Source organism: Canis lupus, chromosome 26 (genome assembly GCF_003254725.2).
Source record: "Canis lupus dingo isolate Sandy chromosome 26, ASM325472v2, whole genome shotgun sequence".
Taxonomy (NCBI): Eukaryota; Metazoa; Chordata; class Mammalia; order Carnivora; family Canidae; genus Canis; species Canis lupus.
In genome coordinates, this window is record NC_064268.1 from 23,217,630 (window position 1) to 23,237,891 (window position 20,262).

General features: G+C 46.2%; 2 protein-coding genes across 6 annotated transcripts in view; one reads left to right on the forward strand and one right to left on the reverse strand.

Annotated features, from left to right (window-relative positions):
- Positions 1–11,931, reverse strand: part of ZMAT5 (zinc finger matrin-type 5) — a 26,826-nt gene extending 14,895 nt beyond the window's left edge. Inside the window, exons 1-2 of one of the 4 annotated variants that reach the window (XM_025474494.3) lie at positions 11,797–11,912; positions 4,139–4,366 (exon numbers count right to left, since the gene is read on the reverse strand). The gene's annotated coding sequence lies outside the window, so the exon portion shown is untranslated. Of the gene's footprint in view, positions 1–4,138; positions 4,367–10,583; positions 10,673–11,163; positions 11,364–11,796 lie in introns of those variants that run through there. The other 3 variants (XM_025474492.1, XM_025474496.3, XM_025474495.3) reach the window with 3 other exon arrangements.
- Positions 11,932–12,030: 99 nt separating this feature from the next.
- On the forward strand, positions 12,031–14,312 carry LOC112676792 (cytochrome b-c1 complex subunit 9). 2 transcript variants are annotated; one of them, XM_035706453.2, is made up of 3 exons: positions 12,203–12,411; positions 12,832–12,948; positions 14,053–14,312. In XM_035706453.2, exons 1-3 carry the CDS (start codon positions 12,262–12,264, stop codon positions 14,095–14,097), a joined length of 312 nt encoding a protein of 103 aa, XP_035562346.1. In that variant the 5' UTR covers positions 12,203–12,261; the 3' UTR covers positions 14,098–14,312. The 2 variants fall into 2 exon arrangements, with proteins under 2 accessions (XP_025330282.1, XP_035562346.1); XM_025474497.3 differs by lacking the exon at positions 12,832–12,948 and having other exon boundaries at positions 12,031–12,411.
- Positions 14,313–20,262: the final 5,950 nt, after the last annotated feature.

Genomic DNA, 20,262 nt, shown 5'->3' on the forward strand with positions numbered 1-20,262 from the left:
GCATCAGCATTTTTGCAAAGCTCCCCAGGGAATTCTCATATGCAGCGAGGCTGGGGAACCACAGCTTTACTGGCCACTTCCCCCCAACCCCCACTCCACTTCTGATTTCTTCTCTCCTCATCTCTCCAATCTGGCCACATCAGTCTCATTTCTGCTCCTCACACACACCAGGCACACAGCCACCTCCTGTGTTTGTACCTGCTGGTCCCTCTGCCTGGATGCTCTTCCTTGCCACCCCAGCTCACCCGATTCCTTCAATCTTCACTTAAATACTATCTTCTTAGTAATCTCCTCTGACGGCTTTATGTAAAATTGCAGAACGCTGTACTTAGCTTTCCCCATTCCCTGCTTCATTTTTATCACCTTTGAAGTAATAAGTCACTTGATATGTTTATTACTTTTTTCTCCCAACAGGAATATAAATCCATGCGGGCGGGGATATTTTTGTTTTGTTTACTGCTGAAGCTTCAAGTACTCAAAGTGGTGCAGGGTACAGAGTAGGTAACCATTACTTGTTGTGTAAATGGATTAATTCCCATTCTCCTATTCCCAATTCTTCTCTGACAACTGAGGTTCAGAGAAAGAAAGTGATTTGCCCAAGGTCACACAGCTGATAAGCAGAAGGCAAACTTAGATGCCCTAAAAATCCCACTGCTGGGTGTCCTCTCTTCCATAGCGAGCTCAAAGCTTACAGAAGCCAGAGGGCTCAGGCAGAAATGCAAACAGGTTCCCAAGGAGATTAGCTAAACTCTTAGGTGGCAGGTCCCCACCAATCAGAGAGGGAAATGAGAATGTTTCAGGGTGTTAAGCTTCTTAAGACCCTTCAGCCATGGTGACCACAGCTGCCATACCTGACCCAGGAGCTCTCCAGCCATAGGCAGGGGGCAATTCTATGAGTGTCAGAGCCAGCCCTGGGGTCCCCAGTTTGCTGACACAAGACCAGAAGATGAATGGGCAACACTGGGCTGTTAAGTGGGATCTGCAAAGGCTAAGCCCAGACCAGCCCCTTCACCCTTCAGATCCTATAATCTGATTCCCCACTTCCCAGAGCAGGTTCTTGAGGCTCAGAAGAGGAAGGGAAGTGACTTCCCCAAGCAACACTAGCAGCAAAAGCCTGACTCCCGGGACTTAGCAAATTAAAGATATGGCCATGACCTGACCACAGGGCAGATGGATGGGAGAATGCATCTTGGCAAGAGGAGAAGGGGGAGAGAGACAGAGACAAACAAGCCTCCTGGACAGTTCAGGCAGCCAGGTGGGCCGATGGAGAAGGCTGTTCCTGTGGCACCAGGGACAGCAGCCATTAAGTCAAGGGCTGTAATGGGATCAGGAACAGACAGTCATTCAAAATGAAAACGTATAAAACCTCTCTTCTCCTATTACTGCTGAGAAACCGCATCCCAGACACACAGACTTGATATATTAAATTTGGCAGCTCTAATACACCCCGTCTTGCCAATAAACTTATAGGAATTGGATTGAAATTGTAAGAGATGAACGTTTAACGGCCGAGTGCTTAACCAAGCCATTCACGAAGCCTGAAGCTCTGAGGAGCTGCTGGCTCCGGAGAGTAATGGGGAGGGGAGGGTGTCCCTCCAGGAGGCAGAGATGGAGCGGTGGCTCTGCAGCAGACTTAGCAGGACAAAACCACACAGGGCACTGGGAAGCCAGCCTTGTGACCTTGGAACTCTCTAGGCCTCTCTTCTCACTGCCGGAAGGTGAGACAATGGGTCTGACAGGTTTGCTGACTGCGGGGGGAGCAGTACACAGAAGTTTGCTAATCCAAATGAACTGTTAATGAAAGAGTAATGCAAATACAAATGGCACAAATCATGTCCAGCACTGAGCAAGTGCTTAATAAATGTTTCCTATTATTTGATTTACCGAGTACCTACTACGTGCTGGCACAAGGCTAAAAGCTTTATGATGCATTATCTCATTTAATCAGGACAACCTGTAAGGTAGGACCTACTACACCTTTTCAGATGAGGGCACTGAGGCTCTAAGAAGCAAAATGACTTCGCTGAGGTCACAATGCTTGCTGGAAGGCAGCCAAGCTGGGTTCAGAATCCAGGCAGGATGGCTCTAGAGCCCACACCCCTAATCACTTACAAAAGTCTCCTCCTAACAAATCATACTGCTAACTGCTCTCATTTTGAATCACTCACTAAACCCCTCAGACCACATGGCCCCTTCAAAACCCAAGACATATGGATTATAATCCCATTTGCAAAGAAGGCTGAGGCTCAGAGGGATGCTGTGGGGTGTCCCAGGACACACTTCCAGGAAAGACCGGGTAGGTCTCATGGTGTCCACACTTCCATCATCTGGGAAAGCCTCCATGAAGCTAAATGAGGAGCCCCTCGGCAGCGGATTCTGTGTGTGTTCACATTTCCCCTTCTCTCTCACATGCGCAAACTGCAGAGGACAAACCAGCCTCAGCGGAGAGGTGCAGTGGCAGTACTACCCTTTTGCATCGGGCACAGCGGAGGTGCTCAGCTGTCTAGGCTGGCTCAATGGACCCCACGCCCTAGTCCCAGCTCTGCTAGGTAAGGCTATGGCTCTGTCACTTGCCCACTCTTGGCCTCAGTCTCCCCACATGTGAAGCAGAAGGCAGGCAGCTAGACCAGGTGATCTCTAAGGGCCTCTCCAGATCCAGATTTAAATTCAGGTGCCACTTCTTTTTAATTCTGTGATCTTGGGCAATTACTTAACTTTTGGCTTCAGTTTCCTCCTATGAAAACTGGGGTAGTAACAGTGCCCACTTCAGGGATTGTTCTAAGAATCAGATCATCCACATATGGCCCCCAGGAGCCCCTCAAGAAACAATAGTCACATCACCATCATTATTATAGGTCTCCAAAAGCCCATATTTCAGAAAACAGGCTCAGAACAAGGAACAGGATGTCGGTGTCCAAGTGACCACTGGGGTCAGGTGGTCCATATACAGATGAGGAAAAGTGAGGCCAGGAAAGGGGAAGTGAGTTGCCCAAAGTACATAGCACAAGGCAGGGGTGGGACTGGAACGTTAGCCTTCACAATGGACCTGGATGCCTGCCCTGAACAGCAGCTCTGCAGAGCCCATACTGCCTGGGGATGGTGTCTGGAGAGCAGATAAGCTCCAGGGCAGCCAGTGCTTCCTACCCACCTAACGGGCCTATCCCCATGGAGGTAGAGGTCCTGGGCAGGAGCTGGGCTTTAGCAAAGTGAGTGATCACACCCAGGCAGCAGCCATGTGTGAACTTCCAGAGCTCCTGACCCAGCTGCTTCCCTCTCTAGTGCCTTGATGCACATTAGGAAAAGGTGTGGGTGCAGAATCCTTCAGACGGATACAGTGCCCTGCCAGAGTTTATTTGGCAATTTGGCAAGCAGAGCGTATTTCACTCCAACTCACCCCTCAGCCAGGTGTCCTTGCACAAGGCACAGCCTGCATCACCACACTTGGCAGCCCTGAGTGGGAGGTCAGGGAAGGGGGGTGGAGACAGCTGGACATCTCTGATGGCGCCCAGACACCAGCATGGGGTGCTGACTAAGCTGGCCTGCTCTGCCATGATTCATCCTCATCCTCTGAGGCTGGTGCACTGGGCAGCATGTAAGCAAGGCCCTGTCCGATACAGAACCATCAAGCCGCACTCCCTTGCTGGGAACGCAGGCAGTGCCACCCACCCACTCTTAAGGACCAGGTCCATGTTTGCAACAGCATCTGCTGGCTCCCTGGAGCTTCACCAGGTGACAAGGTGGCTCCTCATGGCCAAAGGGCAGCAGGCAAGGCTAGTGGGATGGCCCTCTGGGATCACACAGGTGTGGGTTTGAATCCCATCTCTGCCACTTATCAGCTAGGTGACCTCTAGAAAGTTATTTCATCTCCCTGCATATGTCCTTAACTATAAAATAGGGATCCCACTGCTACTGTGGATTGACCAAGGCAGTAGTATATTAGGATGTCTACCACATAATTAGTGCTCAAAAAACAGAGGCTATAACTGCTGGTACTATGACCATCCAGGTGGCTCACTCCCTTGCCCTCCTGGTGAGCCTGCCCTGACCATCGGACTTAAAATTGTGGCCAAAGTGGCAGCTGCAGGCACTTTCACGCCCCCTTACAACCCACTGTTTTCCATAGCTCGTCTCACCTCACCTGCTGGTGTACTGTCCTGTGTACCGCCTCCCCACTAGACTACAGGCTCCATGAAGGCAGAGAACTGTCCACGACCGAGAATTCTGTCCATCCTCCTGCATCCCAGCACCAGGAACAGGGCCTCACGCATGCAATTGCTTGTGGAAGGAGCAGCCCGCAGAACACAAGGCCTCTCACCCTCTGCTCACCTACAGCTTCCAGACCCAGGCCCTCCTCTCAAGGGTGGATCTAGGGACCAGGATAAGGATGGAAGAGAAGAAAGACACATAAGACCCCAAATATGGGTCTCTCGCTGCCACCACTGCCCTCCCCGCAGGACTTCTGTCTCCAGCAGAGCCCTGCTCTACGGACTTAAAACCACTGCCATCCTGTGGCACCTGACTTCAGTCTTCTGAGCTCAAGGAAAAGATTACCTACTAGTTGAGACATGTGGGGTGGAAAAGGGAAAAAAAGAGAATGGCAGTGGGATGGAGTGAGGGAAGATAGCATGGGATCCCTGCATGCTAGGCACCTGGCTTTTGTTCTCTCACAGAGACCCTCTGAGTAGTTAGCAAGGTGTCCATTTCACAGAGGAGGACACGGGTTCAAAAATACTCCTAATTTGCTCAAAGCCAAGACTGGGAGACACACGGGTAACAGTCATTTCTCATCAGCCTGAGTGCTGCTGGTGGCCAGTGGCACAGAGGACCACCACACACCCTCTTGGAGAGACCCCACCCTGACGCTGTGAAGCTATATGCTGACACCCCACACCCAAGGCGTGGAGAGCCAGCACTGCCTCTGGGGTCTGATTGAGCCTCGAACGCTTTCTCTTTCCATTCCACTGGTCTGCTGTCGTGGGGCAGAGATTTGTGCTTCATTGATATTCTTGGTTCCCTTCATTGTGTGTGTCTCAGGTACAGAGCTGTCTTTGGCACAAGGCTAAAATAAGCCAACAGCTCGGCCGTGGCCAAGGGCTGGGATGCGCACTGTAATAATTATCCAGGACTTGTGCTCACCACATGCTGCCCTGAAGCTCACCTGTCATTTCTTCTAATTATGGCACTGCCAGACCCCAGGTAAACAGTAAACGGCAGCCAGAAGATGGCTTTATTGCACACCCGCTAGGAGCACAGCAATGTCCCAGAGCCACATATGCCTGCCGTCTGGAGTTGATGGCATCGGAACTGCCTGTGGGGGTGGCCGGCAAGCTACCCACTCAGAACCCAACTCCAACAGAAGTGCCAGGAAGCTCCAGATGCCTTCCCTAATAGGAGTCCCGTTATGTTAGAGGTCTCCCTCAGATACCTCAGTGCTTAGGAGCGACCACACATGTCTCTCATCCTGACCTTACCCCCTGGGTAAGGCATGTATATCATCATACTCCCAGCACTATAAGGCAGTGCCCGCCACCTCCCCTCCCCCAGCAATCCTAACTTGGCAGGTCTGGGCTAGGGCCAGGATCTAAGAAAACTGATGTACAGTCCACAGACCACAGACCACACTCAGAGAAATGCTGGTCTAAGGAAGATGATGGACTGTAGAACAGAGGGGGTGAGAGCTTGCCCAACGTCACACAGGCTACCTAAGCCAGTCCTTACTCTAATCATTCAACCCACATCTGCATCTCATCCCTGCCATTTCTAGGTTGTGACACTCTCAGCAAACTACTTACTCCCTGGGCCTCACCTGGCAAATAGGAGTAATAATACTATTCCATATGATTACTATGAAGATTAAATCATGGATACTAGATGCTTAGCACAGTGCCTGGGATGCTGATGGTGCTCAGTACACATTTGGATGTGGTAGCCAGCCTCTGTGGCCATCTTCTGGGGTTTGCACTTTGTGTTGTCTGCTCCCAAACTATACTATATCAGGACCGTGTTACTAAAAGAACATAGTAGACATGGAGATATGTCACTTCCAAAATCAGGTGATAAGACAATATGCTTTCCATCTTGGTGCCTCTTTCTCTGATCACTTACTCTGGGGGAAGCCAGCTGTCATATTGTAGGCAGCCCTATGGGAAGGCCCATGTGGCAAGGAACTAAAACCTCCTGCTAACAGCCATGTGCATAAGCTTAGAAGTGGACTCTCTGGCCCAGTCAAGCCTTCTGATGAGTACAGCCCCAGCAGATAGCTTGACTGACACTTTATGGGATCTCTGAGCCAGAACTACCCAGCTAAGCCACTCCCCAAATTCTTTTTTTTTTTTTTTTTTTTAAGTAAGCAGTACACCCAATGTGGGCTTGAATTCACAACCCTGAGGTCAAGAGTCATATGCTCCACTGACTGAGCCAGCCATACTCCCACTCCAAATTCTTGACCCTCAGAAACTGTATGAGAGATTTGTCGTGTTAAGTTGCTAGGTTTTGGGGCACTCTGTTATGCAGCAATAGCTTACTGATACAGTGAAATAAACAAATGGAAAAACTAAATCACCTTAAAATATGTGATGGTCACAGATCCATAGTGCCCCATATCCCAAAATACTCCTGAGTTGAGTCAAAAGAGCCGTCCAACACAGGCATAACTTTTGAGTTCAATGGTTCCCTTCAGCTATTTATTCACTAGCCGAACATTTGCTGAACACTTCCTCTCTGCCAGATGGGTTCACACCTCATGACACAAAGTCTCTACTCTCATCAAGAAGGGGCACTGAATATATGCTGGGATGGCTGACAGATGTGCCCCTAGTAAAAATACTAGGTGATAAGCTGTGTGCCAGAGAGCACCAAGGAGAGGCACCTACATCCAATAGGAATTCCTCCAAGGAAATGATCAGAGATGACCTCAAAGACCTAGGTACTAAGGTGGTCAGTGCAATGTAGCTCGTCCTAAAACTGAAATCTAAATGTCCAACAGTAAGAACAGTTGACAGTTAAACATTGCCCATTACATATAGGCAGGCTGCTCAGTTTCCCCTACAGGGTAGGAGTGAGGGGTTCAATGACATGACTCACAAAGCCCATTATCCTCATCTTATCCTAAAACGACTGGACAGAAGGAGCCCACAGTTTGCAAGGATCAAGAGTAAGGCATGAGCCACATCTGTGCAATGCACTACCACATAGCCATTAAAAATCAAGTCAAAGGAGAGGTGCTTTGGTGGTTCAGTCGGTTGAATGTCCAACTCTTGGTTTTGACTCAGGTCATGATCTCAGGATTATAGAATCAAGCTCCATATCAGGTTCCATGCTCAATGGGGAGTCTGCTGGAGATTCTCTCTCTCTCTCTCTGCCCCTGCCTCTATCTCTCTCAAATAAATAGATAAATCTTTAAAAAAAGAAAAAGAGGGATCCCTGGGTGGCGCAGCGATTTGGCGCCTGCCTTTGGCCCAGGGCGCGATCCTGGAGACCCAGGATTGAATCCCACGTCGGGCTCCCGGTGCATGGAGCCTGCTTCTCCCTCTGCCTGTGTCTCTGCCTCTCTCTCTGTGTGCCTATCATAAATAAAAATAAATAAATAAATAAATATAAATAAATAAATAAATAAATAAATAAATAAATAAATAAATAAATAAAAAAAAAAGAAAAAAAGAAAAAGAGGGATGCCTGGGTGGCTCAGTGGTTAAGAACATCTGCCTTCAGCTCAGGTCATGATCCTGGAGTCCCAGGATCGGGTCCCGCATTGGGCTCCCTGCATGGAGCCTGCTTCTCCCTCTGCCTATGCCTCTGCCTCTCTGTCTCTCTCATGAATGGATAAATAAAATCTTTTTAAAAAAATCAAATAAAAAAAAAAATCAAATCAAAAGAGACCATTCCCTATATAGCTAAATAAAAAAATGGCTCCTTATCACAATAGTTTGTACAATATGATACCACTTTTTAAGGAGAAAGAACTTCCTGCCCAACACCCCCACCTCACACACACACAATGCTAGGCAGACACAGAGTATTATGATTATGTCTGGATAATAGGATTATGTACAAATTTTTTTCTCACTTTGTATTTTTCTAAGTTTCTACATTTAGTGTGTATTGTTTTAAATTTTCTCAAAAAATCCCCTTCAAAAAAGTGGGAAATTTGCCAAGCAAGGATAAATACTATTCCTTCTCCCTTATGAAGCTGCTGTGGATGGTGCCAATGACCTGATTCACCTGGATGGACCAGTCAGGGGTGGTGTTGAAAGAGATCTACAATAGACATTACCCTCAATCCTTGGCTGAAGGCTGATAGAACGCACCATGATTCCAAGCAGACCTGGGTCAGCACAGGGTGGCTAAACCCAAATCTGGGCTCTAGGGAACTGCAGGCCGGAGACAGAGTTTCTCATCAGATAGTTACAAGTCCCAGGAGGCCAGAGCTTCCAAAAAGGAAAGTTAAAAATAGTCTGAGACTTCTGAACCAGAAACCTGGACTCAGAACTGCCTCTACCTCCCCCTTCTTCTACCCACAGTCTGGTCCTGTCACCACCCTCACTTCTGGGCAAGTTAGGTCTCATCTCCTGGCATCTGAACAAGCCTCTTCAGTTCACCCCACCCTGAGCAGCAGAATCAGATCAACCCTTTTAGAATGATTCCTGCTCAAGATTTTCAGGACTTCTGGTTAAGGAGCTTCATACAAATGAAATCTCCTGGGTCAGATCTCCAGGAATTCAGACTCAGCAGATCTGGAGCAAGGCCCAGAAATCTGCATTTTAATCAGTGAATCTAGTGCCCTCTAGTAGGTACCCCTTAAGACACAAAGCCTGGGGGAACAAGCTTCTCCTGCTCATCGACCTCTCTATTCCCTGCATCCCAAAGACAGCCTCTGATGGGGACAGTCACTCTAGGTAGACACAACCCTTGGATTGTCTCAGTCAGAAATCTGTCTGATTATAAATAATTTCAGCTCACTGAAAGGGTAAACCCAACTCGATTGGAATGCTAAACACAATTCATTAGAATGGATAAAGCTGTTTTCTTACTGGTTAGATATCCTGTCATGCTCCAGGTAAGTTTAAATTGAAAATAGAGGTAGTAAAATAAATCAAACATATTGTATTGATGTTCCTAACCTAAGTTTAGTAATAATCAGCATATACTTGGTATTTATTTATTTAAAAGATTTTATTCATGAGACACAGAGAGAGAAGCAGAGACACAGGCAGAGGGAGAAGCAGGCTCCTCGAGGGGAGCCTGATGTGGGACTCCATCCTGGGACTCTGGGACCATGCCCTGAGCCGAAGGCAGATGCCCAACCACTGAGCCACCCAGGTGGCTTTATTATTATTATTTTTTTATTTATGATAGGCAGACAGTGAGAGAGAGAGGCAGAGACACAGGCAGAGGGAGAAGCAGGCTCCACGCACCGGGAGCCCGACGTGGGATTCGATCCCGGGTCTCCAGGATCGCGCCCTGGGCCAAAGGCAGGCGCCAAACCACTGCGCCACCCAGGGATCCCCCCAGGTGGCTTTAAATACTTGGTATTTAAAAGTATAACACTGAAGATAATCTGACATGTTGAGTATGACAGATAAGCATTGATATTCCAATTTAAAATACATTAATTATGGGCAGCCTGGGTGGCTCAGCGGTTTAATGCCGCCTTCAGTATTAAACTTCAGTTAGGCAATTGATAAAATATGTATCAGTAATTAATATTAGATCCATCATTTCAAGTTGAATGGTCAGCAATGATTAAAAAAACTGGCTTCATATTAGAATCATCTGGAGTACTGTGAAAGCTACTGACGCCACCCCCCCATATCCTCATTTCGTGTCAGAGATGACACCCGTGTATATATATATTTTTAGCTTCCCAGACTGAGAACCAGTGACATAAAATAATTTGTCTCTGTTAAAAGTATTGAACTGTTTACAAGAACTTGAAATCCATTATGTTTGTAAGTTTAATTTATTAGATTTTCTAGTAATGTTTAAATATTCTTAGAAAATCATACTTGTTAGGTTATGTACCTTAAGTACTTAAAAAGAAAATCAAATTTATAAGTGAAATAAATGTGTAAAGGAATGTAATTAAGCTGTAGATGGGCTGTTTAAAAGAATTTAAGGTTAGTTCAACTTGAGTTCAAACATCAAAGGAAAAGTAAAGGTCATTTTTCTTATTTTTCTAGATTTATGATATGTATAGAATAATTTCTAAGTTGAGTAAGTGGCTTAAAGAAAATTTGGTATTTCAAAATTGTTGCTCCAAAATGAAAATTAACTAAAAAACGATAAAGTAACTTAACTCCCTGTGGTCTTTCCTAACTCATCCTTATTAAAGTAATTCCTCCTTTCTCTGAACTTCCCATTGGCCAGATTTGTTGTTAGCACGGCATAAATATCCTTTCCTAGAAGCTTCACAACGTTCTGCCCCAAGGAGCTACCAGGATGTTTTGCAAATAGAAAATAACCCCAGTTATGTTTAACTCATCCTGGTTTTAGGGCTTTTCACATTTTTCTTCCCCAATCAGGCATTTCTGTTGCTTTTCCCAGTCAATGGTAAATTCAGGCCTCTAATTCCTGGTTTTCAGTACCGATGCTGATGACTTATCTCGGGCTCAGACCTCTCCTCTGAACTTCAGATCCAAATTACCACGGGCCTCTGGGAATCTCCACCTGATGTCTAAGAGAAAGGTCAAACCTAACATGACAAACAGTTTAAGGTCATCCCTGTGGATTTTAAGTTGTTAAGGTCAAAACTTAAAAGAGATGCCATCCTCCACTCTTCTTTCCGGCACCCCTACACGCATCTGTCAGCTTTTTCCATCTGGCCTGCCTCCCAAAATACATCCCAAATCTGATCACTACTCTAATCCATATCCCAGTCTAAATCATCATCCCGTCTCAATTTACCCAACACAATAACTTCCCCTCTTTGATCTGTTCTCCAGAAAGCAGCCAGAATGATCAAGCAGCCAAAATGTAAATTGGATCATGTCACATCCCAGCTTAAAACCCTTCAGGGGCTTCCTAGAGCAATTAAAAATAAAAAAGACTCCTTAGTATGAGTTACAAGGCCATATATGAGCTGACCCAAGCCCACCTCTTCACAGTCAGCCCTACCACCTCCCCTAAAGCACTCCAGGACTCCTGCAGCCTTTTCTTTGCACCAACCTTTTCCTGTTTGGCCGACTTCCATTCATTCCCGTCTCTGGTTAAAGTGTCTCCCTCCGCACTCTAAAACTGCACCGCCAGACTCTCCTCAATCAACCCGCCTTTTGCTTTTTAGAGTATTACTTGTTTGTGGTTACCACATCTCCGCATCTATCCACACACTGGGTGAGCGCTCCATGACTGCAGGGACTTGCTCACCGCTAGGTCCCCAGGGCATGGCCCAGAGGTGGCGCTCCGAAAACATCAGTTGAACGGCACTAGTATACCAAAGCCCCTATTTCTATTCCCAAGAAAGAATGAATGGCTCCCAGATCTGCCCCTTCTAGGCCAGAGTTTTAGGGGGCAAAGCGTGTGCAGAACCGCTCCTGCCCCAGAGGCCTGTTAAAGGGGTTCAAGTTCCTGGGCCCAACTTTGCCAAAGGCTCCAACTCTAGGCCTGGACTTCGAGGATAACAGAAAACACTCGCAGAGGAGTCGGGGACCTGGGCGCCCTTTTATTCACTCCCCGTTCCGTTAAATGGTGCGGTCCACAGAGTGGGGCAGGGACTTGGAAAGAAGAGCCCATATTCTCCCGTGGAGAGAAGACGACTAACACTCGCCGCCCCTCGACGTCCTGCCAAAGAGAGTAGAGTACCTGGTTCCGTAGGGCCCCACGGCTCGAGCTCCTCCTCCTTCTGCGCCCTGGTGTCGCGAACTGCTTGCTGGGGTTCGTAGTCCTTCCTTGAGTATCAGCCCGACCTTCCCAGAAACCTTTGGGAATCAAAGTAGCTGAGACGACGCGGGGGGAGACGGCGCGGGAGGTGGGGGGCGGGTAAGGGAAGCGCGAGGCCTTCTGGGTGCTGTAGTTCTGGATTGGTTCACTCAGCAAGAAATTATTGAGGAGAAACACTGGGTAACAAATCTTACCACACTATTTGGGCTGTCCTGATCTGAATCCTATGAGACTTTTACCCCCGCAAGCCATCACTTACCTCTGTCTTTCAGAACGATAAGCTCTGAGATTCAGAAAAACTACAAATCCCATAGAGTGTTGTACGTCGAGGACTTTTGGAGCGCATGGTCGGCCGCGGCGCAGGCGCAGGCTTGACAGCGGAGAAACATGGCGGCCCCGACGTTTACTGCGAGGTTGTACTCGTTGCTGTTCCGCAGGACCTCCACCTTCGCCCTCACCATCGCCGTGGGCGCCTTGTTCTTCGAGCGCGCCTTCGATCAAGGCGCGGATGCGATCTACGAACACATCAACCAGGGGGTGAGGGACTGGGCCATCCCTGACCTTGGGCCTGCCTGAGGGGTGACAGTGGGAGTGGAGGTGGGGTGGGACCCAGTCTACCTTTACTAAGAGGAGGGAAAACGTTGGGCGTCTTTGTTAGTCGACTGGCATATGTCCTCTCCGCAGGATGTGAATCCCAAAACATTGAATGATCCCACTCTGGGGGGTGGGTGGGTGGGTGGGTTCTAAGTATTGATGTCTTACACCCCATATACCCACTTGTCCATTTGCGGAAGCAAAAACTAAAGGCCAGTGAAAGGACTGATTAGGGCTACACCATCAGGGTGAGTCTGGGCTGGAACCCGGACCCAGTCTCCTCTGAGGGTTTCAAGGGCAGATTTAAAAGTGCAGGGGTCATGAAAAGGAAAGCTTCTTAGGTACTGTGGTTGGCCTTTTCAGATACAGCACTCTTCACTTTCCAAGGATTCCCACGCAGACATTGTGGTAGTAACAACGATTGGGAGACAATATAAAATCCGAGAGCTCTGCATGAGGATACTGGGTCTTGTCACCTTGGTAACTGTGGCATTCAGTTGGGCGAGTTTCTTAACCTCTCTGAACTTCATTTTTATCTGTGATCTAGAGATAATGGTAACTAGAGTAGGGAACTACTGTGGGGATTGTATGAGATGCAGGCAAGGTACCTCAGTACCTGGTTGGTGATGTACTCAAAAAAATAACATTTGTTACATTCCTTAGGAGAAAGTGAAAGCGGAAGATAGGGAATAACTACACCTTTTAGACTCACTGTGTGCAGACACTGCTAGCTGTTGTACATGCTTTTTATCATTACGCTGTGGCTCATACTAGGGAAGGTCTCCTGCATATAACCTTGTTTCAACATTCACTTGTGTTTTTAATTTGAAGCTGTCTGACCTTACAGCCCAGGCCGACCCTGTCCACTAATGCTGTTCGGCCTGTGGCCAGGACCACTTGCTGCTATGAAAGTGTTGTACTACTGTTCAATCTCTTGCAAGCAGTTCTGCTGGCCATTCCCAGTCTTCGGGAAAGGGCTTTAAGTATGCTGTCAGCTTACCAATCTGTGCTTTTAGGAATGAGAATTAAGGGCACCTGGCTGGCTTAGTAGTAGAGTGCTCAACTCTTGATCTCACTTCCCTGTGAGCCTCATGTTGGGTGTAGAGATTATTAAAAAAAAAAAAAAAAAATCTTTAAAAAGGGGGTGGGGATGAGAATCCAACTAATCCCTGACCCAAGGATCATTGATTTAAGGAAATAAAAAAATGGTTCAATGTGAATTATTTGGGGCTATGCATTTAGGACCTCTTGAGTAATACCTGGAAGTTGACAACCTCTTCGAGGCTCTGTTCCCTAATGATTGTGAACTTTTGAGTAATTACCTCAGTCTCTTTACCTCAGTTTCCCATAAAAGAAAGATCATCCTTTTCCACTTAACTTTACATGGGATTGATAACATCAAAGCAGTTTACAAGTGTTAAGTATATGCATCAAGCCTAGTGTTGCTTCCAGTTTGCCCTCCCCAACTGTCCAGACATGGTACATGTTTCTCTTAAGTTTGTTTTAGAGACCAGAACAATAGGAGTAGCTGTAAAATATGAGAGACAAAGCTAAAAGTTTGTGGTTCTTGCCTTTAAAATGCAGAAGCTATGGAAACACATCAAGCACAAGTATGAGAATAAGGAGTAGTTCCTTGGACACCCCTACCCACGCTGAAAGGACCAGATCCACGCACCAGCTGTTTGCCCAGAACCAGGGCCTCAGCTTGAAGATGATGCTCAGATTACTCTTCATCAACCACCTTTAGCTGTTGGCAAGAAACAGCTTCACCTGACAGACTCTTTGACTTCTGCCACATTTGAAGTATGTTGGAGTCATCAATAAATAAATGTAAATTATCCTGAGACATGCTTCTGCATCTAGTGCTTTGTTAATTATACCTGATCTTCACTTGTCGGTTGAGACCACTTCAGAGTCCTCTACAAACATCTGAACGGCAGATTCCATTATTTTGGGTTCCCCATTAACTTCCAAAGAACTCTGGTTTACAAAACATGAGGTACAATTGAAGGTGTTACTTTCCACTTTAACTTCTAAATCAGTAGTTCCACTCTTTCTCTATTTTTTTTTTTTTCTTTTTAAATGTAAGCTCTACATTCAATGTGGGGGCTCAAACTCATAACCCTGAGATCGAGAGTCTCATGCTCAGGGTGCCTGGCTCAGTCGGTAGAACATGCGACTCTTGATCTTGGGTTGAGTTTGAGCCCCACGTTGAGTGTAGAGATTACTTAAATAAATCCAAGAAAGTCACATGCTCTACTGACTGAGCCAGCCAGGTGCCCCAATAATTCCATTTTTAAAAAAGATTTTATTTATTTATTTGGGAGAGAGTCTGTGTGCATGAACAGGGTGGGGAGAGGTAGGGGAAGGGCAGAAGCAAGCTCCTTGCTTGATGTTGGGCTGGATCCCAGGACCCTGGGACCATGACCTGAACTGAAGGCAGATGCTTATCCTATTGAGCCACCCAGGCACCCCATTAATTCCATTTTTAAATCATAGAGAGGGAGGCTGACTGGCTTAACTATAGGGAAGCCCTGGATTCAGCTGGTAGAAAAACCCTAGCCCACGGGTCTTGGGCCACTCCCTGCCCCTAGGGTCCTCTCTATGCTGCCATTAAATGCTGGCATCAGCTGGCATACCTCTCTGGGGCCATCTTCTGATGACGCATCGCATCTTCTGATGACGAAGTTGGACCAAATCTCTGACCATCCTGCCAGGGTTTCCCTCTCTAATAAGTTTGGTTTATCATGGTGCTTATTTGGTGGGTTTGAATCCTCACTCTACCAGTTTTAGCTGTGTGAACCAAGGACAAGGCACTTGACCTCTCTGAGCTTCAGTTTCCTGGTCTGTTACATGGGGATAATGGAAGCGCTGTCTGTGTGGGTTCTTTGTATTAAAGGAGTTAAATGCAGTTAAATGCTCACAGATCCTGGCACATGGACATAACTGCTGGTAGAGACACATGGGATGCTTAAGGACCTGGAGAACCAGAAGACTGCCGGTAGGCCATGGAGCAGCAGGACTGTGAAGAAGAGAGGTTCAAGGAACATAGTCTGGTCATTCATTCAACAAACATTTGGGTGGCCACTGTGTGAGGCACTGTACTCGGTGCTGCTAGGCATATGGTGGCAAACACGAGGCTTGAAAATCCTACAGGAGATACTGTAAATGCCATTCTATATCAAATATATATAGGACTCATGTACTATAGGAAAGTGTGTGTGAAATGGCACCATCTTATAGGATATTTTGTACCTAGGTATTAGTATCTTCAATGTGCATACCTTTGACCCAAGAAATTCCACTTGTGGCAAATTTTCCTTAAAAAATGTGGGTGTCGGGATCCCTGGGTGGCGCAGCGGTTTAGCGCCTGGCCTGCCTTTGGCTCAGGGCGCGATCCTGTAGTCCTGCGATCGAATCCCACGTCGGGCTCCCGGTGCATGGAGCCTGCTTCTCCCTCTGCCTGTGTCTCTGCCTCTAAAAAAAAAAAAAAAAAAAATGTGGGTGTCCACAAGAGATGTTCACCATGGTGTTTTTTATAATGGGAAAAATGAAAACAAAATATCCAAAATAGGAATTACTATTGGGGTAAAATATGCAGTCATTTAAAACCTTGTTTTGGGGATCCCTGGGTGGCTCAGCGGTTTAAGCGCCTGCCTTCGGCCCAGGGTATGATCCTGGGGACCTGGGATTGAGTCCCACATTGGGCTCCCTGCATGGAACCTGCTTCTCCCTCTGCCTGGTGTCTACCTCTCTCTCTGTGTCTGTCATGAATAAATAAAATCTTTTTAAAATAAATAAAACCTTGTTTTAATTGGAAAAAATATCCAACAAATGTGGCAAAGCACCAACCTCACTAATACATGAAACAGTCATTTCCAAATTAATAAGAAACAGGTGAATAACTTGGAAGCTAAGGCTAATGACACAAATAGGCAATTATTACAAGAAATACAAATGGCTACAAACAGGAAATGATGCCCATTTCATTAATAAACAAAGTGGAATACTATTTTTTGCCTGCCAAATCAACAAAGATGAAAAAGATTAGCAATACCAGGGAATTTCCATATCTGTGTGTGAGTTCCCCCTATGTACATATGCATGCTCTTAAATTTTGGATCCCTGGGGCGCCTGGCTGGAAGAATGTGGGACTCTTGATCTCAGGGTTGTGAGTTTGAGCCTCATGTTGGGTGTAGAGATTACTTAAAAAACCTTAAAAAAAGATCATGAAATCCAATTTGTTTTTCTTTAATACGTATTCCTGGGGATCCCTGGGTGGCTCAGTGGTTTGGCGCCTGCCTTTGGCCCAGGGCGCGATCCTGGAGACCCGGGATCGAGTCCCACGTCGGGCTCCCAGTGCATGGAGCCTGCTTCTCCCTCTGCCTGTGTCTCTGCCTCTCTCTCTCTCTCTCTCTCTCTCTCTGTGACTATCATAAATAAGTAAAAATTTTATTAAAAAAAAAGAAGCCAAAATATAAAGCTAAGTGAGGAAAAAAAAGCCACAAATTCATGTAAAGCATGATGCATTTTTTTGGTATAAGAAAAAAATTGGAAATGCTCACTACAAATTGTTAATAGAGGGGCACCTGGGTGGCTCAATGGTTGAGCCTTATGAGCTCAGCCTTATGGCTCAGGTGGTGATCCTGGAGTCCTGGGATGGAGTCCCATATCAGGCTCCTTTCGGTGAGCCTGCTTCTGCCTCTGTCTCTCTGTGTGTCACATGAATGAATAAATAAATTAAATATTTTTAAAAATTGTTAATAAAGGTTAACTCTGAGTTATTTTCTGTTGTATTTCTCTCTGCTATTTAAGTTTTCTGCATCAAGCATGCATTCTTTTTTTTTTTTTTAGATTTTTTTAAAAATTTATTTATTTATGATAGTCACAGAGAAAGAGAGAGGCAGAGACACAGGCAGAGGGAGAAGCAGGCTCTATGCACCGGGAGCCCGACGTGGGATTCGATCCCGGGTCTCCAGGATTGCGTCCTGGGCCAAAGGCAGGCGCCAAACCGCTGCGCCACCCAGGGATCCCTTTTTTTAGATTTTTAAAAAAATATTTGAGAGAGAGAGTGCAGAGAAAAAGAGAGCACAAGGCAGAGAGAGGAGCGGAGGGAGAGAGAGAAGTAGGCTCTGCATTGAGTAGAGAGCCAGTTGCAGGGCTCCATCCCAGGACTTTGGGATCATAACCTGAGCCAAAGGCAGATGTTTAATTGTCTGAGCCACTCAGGAGGCCTAAGCATGTATTATTCTTATAATGGGGGAGGAATAAGTTAAAAGGGGGCTGCCCAGAGAAAGTGTGAATGCAAAGAAATGCAAAATGTGAGCCCCCCGCCCTGGCTCCTGGCCTAGAACCCAGCTGTTTGGAGGCCCAGAGTTCCCCTTCCTGAGGTTGCAATGAGGATTCATCCTCGAGTAGCACTGCCAACTGGGAGCTGGGCCTCCCCAGAGCTCCTTGGGTGGGTGTGCCTCCCAGGTGGGGGAAATGAGGATTAACACCCTCCTCAGACTGGCACCAAGAAGCTGTTTATTACTGGAAAAATTTCCTTCCCAAGCTCAGCCTGAGGTATTTCCTGGAGTCAAGAGCTGGGACAGTCTTTACAGTGAGAAAGCCCCAAGGACTCCCCACCTGCTCCCCTCCCACAGGTGTCAGGAAAAGCTTAAATGCTTGGGTGCCTCATAAAGCTAGCTACCAAAGCCCTCTGAAATCCTCTTCTGGGAAGTTGGCATCCAGTATTGCTCTACTCGCTCAGGACCCCGGGATTACGACCTGAGCCAAAGGCAGACGCTCAACCACTGAGCCACCTAGGTGCCCCTGAGCTGAGATTTAAATAGAAATCTCAGCCAGGTAAAGATCAAGAGTAAGAGTATTTCAGGAAGTAAGAACAGCGAGTGAAAAGGACCTGGGGTGGATATGGGTTTGGCTTATTCACTGAACTGAAGGAAGTGAAGGAGTAATAGATAGGGTCAGATACTGTACAGTCTTGTAGGTCATACCAAAGGAGTTTGAATTTTATTCTAAAAAGAAAGGTAAGCCCCTGGAGGGTTTCTGATTAATAGGTTACATTTCTCAACTACCTACTATGAGCCAGGCATTGTACTAAGTGCTTTGCAGTTTATGTGTCACTTTATTTGAACAATAATCCAAGAGGTTGTTTTATTATTCCCATTGAATAGGTCTAGTGAGGTGTAAAGAATGGACAGTCCTGGGTTAGAATTCAAGCCCCACCACTCACTGGCTGTGTGAATTAGGCAAGTTACTTACTGTCAGTGAGCCAGTTTTCTCATCTGTAAAATATCCACCATGATATTGCACAATGGCAGCTATGATTCTTGTTATTTCTGGAGATGTTGTCATCTTGGAGGGGTGTCAAGGGGAGTAAGGATTACTGTGAGGTAAATCCTCACCCAGCTGACTGCTTAATTAACCCAGCCAGGGACTATCCAGGCTGGCACTCTACAGCTGCCTGCCAAGGTTCAAAACTTTTCAGCTCTGGGTGGAGTCCAAGTTGTCCTGGCAGCTCAAAGAAAAAAGTGACCAGCCCTTAGAACATTCTAGGCTTTTCCCCAGTAGACACAAGGACGATGCCTATAATAGGCTGGGTTCCCCAGGACTCTGGGTTGGGGATTAGTGTGCAGGAGGTTTATTTCTCAGGTCCATTTAATTTTTTAAATTAATTTTTTAATTTGTAGTTGACACGCAGTGCTACATTAGTTTCGGGTATATAATACAGTGACTTGACAAGTTTATACATTATGCTATGCTCACCATTAAGTGTAGCTATCATCTGTCATCACATTATGCTATTATAATACCATTGTCTATATTCCTTATACTGCACCTTTTATTCCCATGACTTACTCATTTGATCACTGGAGGCCTGTATCTCCCACTCTTCACCCATTTTGTCCATCTCCCCCACTCTCTCTGCTCCATTTTATACCTGCATCTACTCCTTGAGGCTCTGTGAGAACAGATTTGCAAAATAAAAATAGCTAGATATCCTCTTATGTATTAAACTTGTGAAGATTTTTAAAAATTATAATACCCAGCGTGAGCAATGATACAGGAAATGATCCTTCTCAAACCCTGCTTAGAAGGAAGGCCAACCTAACAGTCAAAAATAATTCAAAGAATTTGCCCTGAGAAAATAGTCATGGATGTGGACAAATATTTACCCAGGGAGGTTCACTGTAGTTTCATAGCAAATAATGAGAAACGATCAAAATGCACAATGACAGGGCATGGGTTGACTGAAGTATAGTATCATGATACAACACCACTAATCCATTAAAGAGGATGTAGATGAGGGGCACTTGGGTGGCTCAGTGGTAGAGCGTCTGCCTTTGGCTCAGGTCGTAAACCCCAGGGTCCTGGGATCGAGTATCACTTCGGGCTCCCCACGGGGAGCCTGCTTCTCCCTCTGCCTATGTCTCTGCCTCTCTGTGTCTCTCATGAATAAATAATATCTTTTTTAAAAAAATGAAGGATGATGGCATGTGTAATATGATCCCATTTTCGTGGGAAACACATATGTAAAAAAAATCCACATATGTATACTCCTTTTTCTAAAATAATGTTGGAAGGATAAAAGCTAAAATCCTAACAGCAATTATTTCCGGATGGTGGAAATTTTCTTTCTCTTTGCTTACTGATGTGAACCACGCCGTGAAGCATTGTACCGTTTTTGTAATAAGAGGGGGGGGGGGAAACAATGTAAGTTATTAATAAGAAATAGATTCCATCCTGTAACTCAGCCAGCTCTTTCAATAACAAGGAACAAGGACTGTCCTA

Bases quoted from the DNA above. Each gene is read 5' to 3' on its own strand.
- LOC112676792 (XM_035706453.2), top strand. From the start codon at position 12,262: ATGGCGGCCCCGACGTTTACTGCGAGGTTGTACTCGTTGCTGTTCCGC. The intron at 12,412-12,831 runs GTGAGGGACTGG...TGGCCTTTTCAG, and splicing joins ACGAACACATCAACCAGGGG to ATACAGCACTCTTCACTTTC. The intron at 12,949-14,052 runs GTAACTGTGGCA...TTTAAAATGCAG, and splicing joins TACTGGGTCTTGTCACCTTG to AAGCTATGGAAACACATCAA.